The following is a 10,662-nucleotide window of genomic DNA, read 5'->3' as shown; positions in this document are numbered from 1 at the left end:
AAACCTTACTCAAGCAGGAGACCTATATCATTTCAAATAAATGGCTGCCCAGTCTCTTAAAAGTCTCCAGTAATGGAGCACCTGTAACTCCTAAAGGCAAGCCATTCCACTGCCAGTTTGATGTCATCTGCAAATGTGATGAGTTCCCCTTCTAATCCCTCATCTAAATTGTTTATGAAGATATTGAAGAGTGCTGGGCCTATGTCAGAACCTTGGGGTACCCCACAATGTATTTCCCTATGTAGATGTAGTTCCATTAATGACTACTTGGATTTTGGTAAGGTAGTGCTGAGTGCTGTTTGCCAGCCAGTTATAAATCCATCTGGTGATGCTGTCTATCCCACATTTTTCTAGCTTACCAAGAACTAGGTTGTGGTCGACTTTGTCAAATACCTTACCAAAATCCATGTATATATACTATGTCCACAAGATTTCGCTGGTCCACTAATTTAGTCACTTTGTCAAAGAATGAAATAAGATTTGTTTGGCATGATCTGTTTCATGTTGGCTTCTGGTTATAACTTTGCTCGCTTCTACGTGTTCGCAGATCTGTTGCTTATTATATTTTCCAGGATCTTCCCAGGTATTGATGTCAGTAGTCTGTAGTTTCCTGAATTTGTTTATTTTCCCTTTTTTGAAGTTGGGAACCATATCAGTGCTTTTTCTTGCTCTCCAGGCTCTTTGAAAGATAGGATTCAGTGGTTCTGAGATCATGTCTGCCAGCTCCTTCAAAACTCTGGGATGTAATCCATCTGGTCCTGGTGATTTGAACTCATTTAGAGTGGACAAATGTTCTCTTACCATTTTTTGCCTATTTTAATTTGTATTCCTAGTCTGTGTTTTACAGTTCTTGTTGGGCTATTTTTTCTTTTTGTGTGTAGACAGATGCAAAAAAAGAATTAAGCTGTTCTGCTTTCTCCCTACTGTCCGTCACTTCCTTGCCTTCTTCTCCCATTAGTGGACCAATTGTTTCCTTGATTTTATTCTTGTTTTTATATAATGAAAGAAACATTTTTAAATTATTTTTGACATTTGTTGCAAGTCTTAGTTCATTCTGAGCCTTAGTTTTCCCGACTTCATCTTTGGGCTATCTGCTGGTATTCTGCCTTAGTTACATGCCCCTCTTTTCATTTTTTTTATACTTATCCTTTTGGTGTATTCTTGTATTTCTTATTTTTCTTTTTCAGTGGTGTTGTGTTGGACTGGGCATATTTTTTAGTTTTCTAAGCTTCTTGAGTAGTTTTCTCCTTTAAGGTTTTCAACCATGGAATCCTTCTCAAGCTCTCTTGACTTCGTTGAAATCAGCTCTTTTAAAGTCTAAGACACTGGCTTGATTATATTCTGTTGCTTGTGTCTACAATATATTGAATTCCAATATGACAGGGTCACTCTTTTCTAAAGTTTCCACAACTTCAAACCCCTCTATCATTTCTTCTCTATTAGTAAGAATTTGTTTGCCTCTCCTCCCCTCCCCTCCCCTCTCCTCTCTTTGTGCCCCATTCAGGCTCCTATATTCTCCAGACACTGGACAGGACATCTATGGCTTCAATCAGCAGGCATGAAATGTAGATACTGCACATATTGATAGAACCTCATTCCAAACTATCAGATCAGCTCACCTAAGGCTTCATGTAGATATAAAATAGGAGAAGAGAGGCAACTAAACTCTGAGGCACCCCACATAATAGGGACCATGGCTGGATCTCTTCCCTTTCACCAACACCAACTGACATTGGTCCAGAGGAAAGAGGAAAACCAGGACAGCACCGTGCTGCCTATCCCCAATTCCTGGAACCAAATCAGAAGGATAGCGTGAGCAGTGGTATCAAACACCACTGAGAGGTCAAGAAGAGTAAGGATTGATACACTGTCCCCATCTGCTTCTGCCAGAAGTCATCTAAAAACGTCATCCATGCCATTTTGGTTCCAAACCCCAGGCTGAACCCTGACTGGGAGGAGTCTAGATTATCCACTTCATGCAAGGTCCTCTGCAACTGCCAGGCTACCAATCACTCTATGTCATTCCCTAAAAAGAGGTGGTTGGAGACTGGGTGAAAATTGTCTGGATCAGCTGGGATGACCAAAGGCCTCTTAAGACTAGGGCTTCTGCTCTAGAAGAAGAAATGGTTGTCTAGATCAGGAGTTCCCAACCCCTGGTCCATGGACCAGTATTGGTCCACAGCCTGTTGGGAACTGGTCCAAGCAAGTGGTGTGTGAGTGTGTGAAGCTTCATTTGCGCATGTGTGGGATTAAGTTGCATGTGAGAAACCATCCCCTCCCCTGCAGTTGCCACCGTTGCCATTCTGTGGAGCCAGAAAAGTTGGGGACCGCTGGGTTAGTTTGTTTTCATTCAGACTATAGATTGGATAATTTTAAATTATGACAAAGGAAAAAAAACAGTGTGGAATATTCTGAGATTACTGTAGTGTTACCTATTGTATTTTAAAGGCAGGAAAGCACAGTTGATATAAAACATATTTATTTCAAATACTGTTTTCTCCTTTTGAAGGAACAACACTTGCAACCAATGTTTACCAATGTCCAAAGAGAGGCATTTGAGGATACAATTAATTTTGTCACTTAGCTCTGAAAGAATGCAGTCAAAAATATCAGAATGTTAGTGTGGAGCTGATTAGAAAGAAAAAGATATCTATATGAGTTGGGAAATTAATCAGAAAAAATCAGGATGTACAGGTTTATTGGAAATATGTTTATTGTCTTGCTAAAAACGTTGCAAATACTCAAACAAGGAAGATGCTAGGCAGTGGCTGAAAATGTCCCTTCAAAGCATTAGAGGAAGTCACAAGCATCACAGGTCAAGAAAACGGAACAGATCCGATGGTCCAGCTGCATCATGCCACAGTTCTCTATTTTTTATGGACAAAGCAGAAATCAAGAGGAATATGCTGGTTGGGCTTTCTGAAAAACTGCATGTATGAGGAAGGAGGACTGCATGGAAAAACTACAAGCCTTGTTTGGAAGCACCTGATAAGATGCCAAAAATAATCCCAAAGCCTGAATTATGTAGAGCAATGGAAATATCAATGCATTTGGGCAATCCAACTGGCTTGATCTTTTGCTCCCCAGGTTTAATTACACCTACATACCACTGGCACATAGCTAGAGGTTTACCTAGAAAATTGTCATTTTCTGAATGTGCTTAGCCACTGTCAAGAGACTGGAGGGAGGGAAGGAGGGAGGAAGAGAGCTGCAATGGCATAATTAGGATTGGTGCCACTGTGAACACCTTCAATTCTTTTCCTCCCCCCCCCCCTTCTATCCACCTATCTACATCTATAACTTACATGGCACTTCAATTCCAGAGAACCATAGTATTAGAAAACTAAATCTTGAAATCAGTTAATATATCAATCTGAGCTGCTACTTTCTGGGGTAGCGTGATCAATAAGCCAAGGAATTCCTGTAAATTGCTGACTAGAGAGAGGCCACTTAGGAATAATCCAGTTCCTTCCCTCCCCAGAAAGCACAATCCACCACAATCAAAAGACTAAGGAACACCAACACCAGCAGGACAGATGGGAGTGAAGCTGTGCAGCAGTTGCAATATCTGTTAAACGCCCTCACAAATAGTACTCTTGGTCACCTGCAGAGTGTCCATCTCTACCTTAGGTCTGTGCTGATGCAGTCTCTGAAGCTCACTCATCACTGTTCACCTATCCAAGTTTTGGTGAGGCATGCCAGGTCTCTCATCCCAGTTCGAATCATGGATGAAGACAGATTTATCATAGGCAGAGCTGGCATTTAAGGGTATCAGCAGAGATGGAGGTACAGTTGGATCTTAAGGTGAGGAGTTAGAAAAGGATTCCTTTGCTGCCTCCCTCTGCTGTCGCAGCCTTAACTCTCTCCTCTTCCTCCCCGCCACCTCCCCTCCCAATTTGACAGGATGAGGATATGTCACAGGCTGCAGCAGACTTCTGAATAACATGTTGGGGATTCACACTCCAAAACTATGTGGAGCTAAGACAAAATGAGTTTTTTATTTAATGCATATTTTGAAATAATTAGAATTAAATGTTGTCAATACAGTTACTTTAAATGTATTTAAATTTCTGGCATATTTTGCACTCGTAGCTTTCGAGTTCTGCAGGTAACTTTGTGGCTGCTAGCTGCAAAACCTGCATTTCTGAATCCAGAAAGTGAGCTGTGAATATCAGCCAACTCTAGAAACGCTGCATCTCTTCTGAAAAGTGACCCCCCCCTGCAAGAAATGCTTAGAGAAAGTAGTAGCTGTTAGACTCTGGACTTCAGGAGTGGGCTTTGTCCCGTGAAGGGAGGTGGGGGGGCCAGCTAAGATTCAGGCTGAAAATAAAAGTCCACCAGATGAGAAGATCCTGGATTCTTTATCAGCCCAAGGGGTTCATTGGCTTTGGAAGACGTGCAGAGGAACCAGCCTGGGTTGGCAGCTGATTCAAAACGCCATATTCCATCTTTATTAGCCACAAAGAAGGTGAAGCGTGTGGAGGCTTCTTTATCTTTGCACAGGTCTGTGATGTTGATGCTCTGAGGAGGAGAAGAAAGAGGTTTTCAGGGAAGGGAACAGCCTCAAGGAGAGGGATGTTCTTGGAGGCCTCTGTGTTGAGAAGGGGCCAAGAAGCTCTCGTTCTGCAGCCTCTTCAGGCTGAAAAGGTGCCCTGATAGCAAAAACAAGGGAAGCTACTGATGGTGAAGGAACCCTAAGCTACCGTATGTGTTTACCCGAGGAGAGCATAACATGGATTCTTCTTAATGAAAATGATTATAGAGTAACCAGGATCATAGTTGTGGAGCAGAGAAAGCATAACCATTTCCACACAATTTCCCATTTGCTTACTTGAAGCTCAGTCCTTGAGAAACTACTGAAGTCCTCAGGAGAAACTTGACTAGAAACTGAAGAAAAAAACAATGATGTGTGCTTTTATGAATGTGTGGAAATACTGCTTTTTATATATAATACTTAATTACTTAGGTTGTACTAATACCATTTAATTTATGGAGGAACTTACATAATAGTGATTGACCTGGTATTTAAATGAGTGGCATGATTAGTTCTGTGCATAAAATTTATGAGAGCAGCTTTCTAATTTTAGTTTTCTGAAAAACAATAACACTACTGTTTTCCCAAAAATGAAATAATTCTATCAGCACTATTTGCAAATTGACAATTATCGTGTCTCTGGAGATTCCAGTTACGAATGAAGGATCTAAAAAGTGGCACAGCGGGACAACTTTGCCCCACCAGCGGGAACTGCTGAGCAGAAGCTGCAGTGAGTCAAAATGAGTGAAGTCAGGCTTAAACTCCTGTAAAGGCAGGGCAGGGAGACTGTGCTTAAGAAATAGAGGCCTTTAAGGTGGGAAATGCTGCCGGGGAGTCTGGGTCCTCTCAAGTCTTAGCCCAAGGCACCCCAACCTTTCTGACTTTGCAGACTGGCGGGAGGGGAAAGAGGAAATGATTCTGTGCACACATGCAGTGTGTGGTGGGCACTCGCACCTGAAGCTCCATTTCTGTGAGTGATGGGCGCACAAATGGAGCTTCTTGCATGTGCAAGTGCCTGTTGCTTGCACAAATGCAGCTGTGCATGCTCGCCTGCCACTTGCGCGGCCTATTTCCAAACAGGCCAAAGCCCAGTGCAGGACACCGTCTGGGGACCCCTGCTTTGGGTCCACAACTTCCTCCCTTCCACCAGATCCCTCCATTGAGTCTCCTCTGTCTGCATGAATGTATGAGAGAAATGAACAAAATAAAAAAAGAGTAAGTGTCTCTATCTCCCCCAGTCCATCTTGAAGAAAATTGGTGCCATCTGTTTCATTCTGAAAGTAGCTGCAAATTAGGAGACAAAAAGGAGGAGAAGCTCTTTCCCCCCACAAAAAATGGGTACAATCTGGCCTGCACTGCTCCTTTACCATGGGTCATGCATGGGTCATGCAATGCTGGGATCTACAACCTGGTTACCTGGGTGTAATCTTTGCTAGGAGACGCTTCTATACAAACACATAACTTGTCTAAACGAAGTTGCAATGTCTCTCCCTCCCCTCCTCCCATGTGTGCACACACACACAGAGCTCTGTTGTCCAATCACTGTATGTAGGAAGTACCAAGTAGTAGTTCAGATAAAGGTGGTCTCAGGCATGGTCAGACCATTACTTCTCACCTCCAACTGCAGCTCAGGCGGGGACCCAGGAGAGCAGGCCAGGCAGCTCTTCCCACCCTGAATGCTCAGAATGACGGGGAAGTTCTCTTGGCCAAAGGCCCGGTTATGGACCCAAAAAATCTTTTCTGGAAGGGAGAAGAAGAAGGCAGGAAAGATTGTGAACAGCCTGAAAAAAATCCAGCTTTGTGTATTTCCTTCATCCACTGAGCATTTTATTTTACGGATTGATTTACTTAAGTGCTTCATTCCTCCAGACAGAAATTTCCTTCCCTAATCAGTTTATTTTTGGAACAATCTTGCAAGATAAATTAGGTTTGGGAGCCATTCAGGAATCCCCGTGGTTGAACCTCTCTGTTCCCATGAAAAATATCACAAATATCTCAGTCCCAATCCCATGAAAAAACTCTGCTCATGTACTCCAGAGCAATAGAAGACGACTGGGGAGGAATTGAGAAACTGATATGAAATATCTGAATTCCATTTTTCATTCAGTGCTATTTATTTGAAAGGAATAGAAGCCATCCTGAAAAGAGGTTGCCCACAGCCACTGCAAAATGAGATGGGGTGAAGGCTGCCCCCCCCAACTGCTCCCGGACTGCAGCACTTTCCCCCCCAGGATTGCGTAAGAGTCTTGCAATGTACTTTGATGTGATTAAAGTACTGAAACAGAGTGTTGCCAAACCGTGCATGTACTGTAGTTCCATGCATACCTAACTAAATCAAGATAGAGTTATTTCTTTCTCACCCTTTCTATTTTCCCAAGATTCCTATACTTTTTTCTACAATGGATGGCATTTCCTTCCCCTTCTCTGAGTCAAACCAACATTTTTTCACAAATGGGGAGGAAATCTGGAGGAACTTTTTTATAAATAAGATTTAGAATAAAGAATTCACATTAGGGGTCTAGCCACAGCGAAGTTAGGGAAATGGGGTGAGAGCTGCATTGTATGTTGGGGGTGAAAAAGAAATGAGGCACGGCAAGGAAGCCAGCTGCCAGAAAACTAGCATCTCAGCCATTGAAAACTATAACTTCTACCATCGGTTCTTCTCTTGATTTTATTTTACATTCTCTTTGAAAAAAATTCTAGCATCTCACGATAAATTAGCTATTTGTGTTTGTATATTTGAATCAAGCAGACGCACTGGGAATGGAATGGAGTGGAATGGAATGGAATAGAATAGAATAGAATAGAATAGAATAGAATAGAATAGAATAGAATAGAATAGAATAGAATCTGGAAGGAGTCTTGGAGGCCTTCTAGTCCAGCCCCCTGCTCAAGCAGGAGAACCTATATCGTCTCAGACTGGTGGACGTCCAGTCTCTTCTTGAAAATCTCCAGTGATGGAGTGCCCACGATTTCTGCAGGCAAGCTGTTCCACTGGTTGATTGTCCTCACTGTCAGGAAACTTCTCCTTAGTTCCAGGTTGCTTCTCTCTTTGATCAGTTTCTAACCATTGTTCCTCGTCTTTCCCTCTGGTGCTTTGGTGAACAACATGACCCCCTCTGCCTTGTGGCAGCCCCTCAGATACTGGAACACTGCTATCATGTCTCCCCTATTTCTTCTTTTCCTTAGACTAGCCAGACCCAAAAGAAAAAGAGCAAACTACGAATGTGTGCATAATTGTGCAAACCACCCCACCCCACCATAAGAAATCTCTAAGTTACTAGGGAACTGCTCCAGCCTCTTAAAGGGTTGAGCCGAGGGTGGTTTTAGGAGAAAAGCCTCCAAAGAATCTAAGGTGCAGAGGTGATTTCTTATCCCTCCTCTATGCAGTTTAAGGAAAAACTCACCTTCCAGTGCAGAGTTGGGGGCTTGCAAGTATCCAGCTATTAATTCATTGTTCTGAAGGTAGAGGGATTTCTGGTTTACATCCCAGAGTCTGAAATGTCAAGATTTGTGTTTTAAAAGAAAAACCCTACTTTTTTCTCTCTTCGGCCATAAATCTGTACATTGGCTCTTGTGGGAAAAATAGGAGGAGGAAAGTGTACCAAGTATATTTGCTATCTTGAATCATTTATAAAAATAACAAAGGTGGGATAAAAATAAATAAAAAACATTATACAACATGTAGGCCCAAATGCTTCTTGTTGATTAAGAGCTGTCTGATTTTTACAGTATGAGCTGCTGTTCATCCACTCTCAGCTCCTGCCTTTGCCTATTGGCTCAAATCTCCTTTGGGCAGGAAAACCAAAGCAAAGTCCTCATATTCATAATGGGGAAAAAGCCATACTGAACTCTATCTTTATATGCCATTTGTGGATTTGGGTAGCTTAAAAAACCTAAAATCAATACAATTCTAAACTCTTAAATAAACACCATAAAAACACTGGTCCAGAAAGCAGACCTATGCCTTAAGTCCCTTCTCTAAAGCTTCCCTTCGAGTGGCAAATCCTTTTATAACACAGGCCTCATCATGGAGAAAACGGTGCTACCAATTGATACTATAGTAAATGTATTCATAGTGGGACCTACAATTTGAGTCTCACAAACAATCTCAAAATGGTGGGGCAGAATATTCTGGAAATGCCATGACAGCGTAGAGGAGGAACATCAGTTCATTTCTCCTTCTAAAGGAAGTGAGATTTTTGGCCAGAAGAAAGTTGTTTCCTCCCATTCAGAGATTCATTTCTTTAGGTCGGAGCCCGCCTTTTTCTCAAGAGGACGGGGGACCCCGGTTTTCAGTGAAATGAAGAAACACTTGCTTAGTGGGACTCAGTCCCCTTCTCTGTGGGGCTTCAGGTCCCTTCCTGGAGGAGGGAGAACGGGGAGAGGCCTCTCTGAGGCTGGTGGGCTCTAAGATGTGGAAGGCTCTCCGGGGCCTCCCTCTTTGCCCCTGGCCCAAGCGGCTCCCCCAGGAGCACAGGACACTTACCGTGACTTGAAGATGGCTCCCTGAGCCCAGGCCTCCTTCCCAGCTGCACACAGAACAGAAAGCAGGAAAAGGACAGTTTTATTTGTTGAAAACCAGCCAGACTCCATTGTGTCCAACAAATTGATCATCTCTGCTGGATCAGCCCAGCTGACTTTTTTTTATACAGTCCATGACAACCATATAACTGGAATGTACGTTATTGCCAGACGTGGCAGTTCTGTGACAAAACCTGCTTAATTTCCAACAGCTTTCGTCCATGTTGCAATTCATGTTGCAACTTTGGGTGCTGAAATTAAACTTCCCCAAAGTAACAGAATGGGTTCCCATTGCTATACACAAAGGGGAACTGAAACCACAGCACATAAGTGAAAGTATAGATTCAACTTGAAGTTGTATTCATAACAAAGAATATAGATATTAAAAAAACTGTATTCAAAATAAATTAAGATGGGAGGTGCAGCCAGGAACTCTTATTACCAAATAATACAGAGTTCTCAAATAGACTCTCCTTTAAAAAGTCATTAACTTTTCTTTGCATCCTATTACAAAGACTTTCCATTTCCAAAAAGTAAATAAGTGTTATCAGAACATCTTGTCTGACTGCATGGCCTATACAAGCCAAGAATGATCACCTTCCAAGGGCACTACCATACCTGGCTGAGCCAACTGCTCCTCTCCTTGTGAGTTGCCCATGGCTTCCCCTTATTTCAGCTTCAACTGGAACCTCTGAAGGGTTTCACCCACCAAGCTATGGAACAGCCGGAAGTATCTGAAAAGGCGTGACCAAATCTCCATGATTTGGGTTTTAAAATGTAGATCTTGACTGCTCTTTTATAAGGATGGCTCTCTTAAAATTTGATGCAAATTTTAAATATATAATTATAATAGATTGTTCTTATTCCATTGGCTATTTTTGTTGAATATCAGCTTTTGATTCAATTCCAGTAACAGGATTACTTTATATGTAGTGATTTAATGTTGTTTTGAAAATTCTTGTTCAATTTTACAATAAATCTTTTCTTCTAGTTCTTTTTTCATTTGTTCTTCATGGTTGTTTTATTAAGTATCTATTAAAATTAAATTAAAAAATTTACGAGTGTAGTCTAGTCTGAGAATATTCTTATGTCATGGTTCCGATAGATGAAACTCATCAAAAGAACTTCAAGGCAAGAATTCTTCCTTAAAGAACATTTTATTCAGGAAACAAAGTATTGGCATTACATAGTTGAACCCATAACTAATTTCCTTTCCCCCCATACAAAGTAACAAATTGCAATTCCCACCCCCAGCAAGCAGTCATAAATCACATTCTCCAATTAGCCTGAAACGCTGGCTTTCTCCCTAGCTCCTCAGCCTACCAAAACGTTATCAATTCGTCTTTGGGTTCCCACAAAGCAGCATTTATTATTATGGCTAGCTGAGCTCAGCATTCATCCCAACCCGCTCTTCTGTACCTAATCTCTAAATAGAAGAAAAAGCATGTTAAAAGCAAAAAGAGAAAATGGCTGCGATTTTCATCAGTTGTCAGAGCAGGAACATTCAATGTTTACAGCGTTGACATCTGGCCTCCCTTTACAAAAAGGATAAACCCTACAATTCAAACAAAATCATAGGTTAGGGGGTTGCCTTTCGGTTTATT

The 10,662-nt window shown here is 41.8% G+C and overlaps 1 protein-coding gene across 2 annotated transcripts; it reads right to left on the bottom strand.

Moving 5' to 3' along the window:
- Nucleotides 1–176: 176 nt before the first annotated feature.
- On the bottom strand, nucleotides 177–9,741 carry LOC120299430 (interleukin-1 receptor antagonist protein-like). 2 transcript variants are annotated; one of them, XM_039324270.1, is made up of 5 exons: nucleotides 9,677–9,741; nucleotides 9,024–9,066; nucleotides 7,942–8,030; nucleotides 6,150–6,274; nucleotides 177–4,521 (listed from the first exon to the last, which is right to left on the bottom strand). In XM_039324270.1, the coding sequence occupies exons 1-5, from the start codon at nucleotides 9,714–9,716 to the stop codon at nucleotides 4,309–4,311; spliced, it is 510 nt and encodes a 169-aa protein (XP_039180204.1). In that variant the 5' UTR covers nucleotides 9,717–9,741; the 3' UTR covers nucleotides 177–4,308. The 2 variants fall into 2 exon arrangements, with proteins under 2 accessions (XP_039180204.1, XP_039180203.1); XM_039324269.1 differs by lacking the exon at nucleotides 9,677–9,741 and having other exon boundaries at nucleotides 9,024–9,308.
- Between the last annotated feature and the right edge of the window lie 921 nt (nucleotides 9,742–10,662).

Source organism: Crotalus tigris, unplaced genomic scaffold (assembly GCF_016545835.1).
Source record: "Crotalus tigris isolate CLP2741 ecotype Arizona unplaced genomic scaffold, ASM1654583v1 scf7180000024293.1627790, whole genome shotgun sequence".
Taxonomy (NCBI): domain Eukaryota; kingdom Metazoa; phylum Chordata; class Lepidosauria; order Squamata; family Viperidae; genus Crotalus; species Crotalus tigris.
This window is presented reverse-complemented; position numbering and strand designations above follow the sequence as displayed.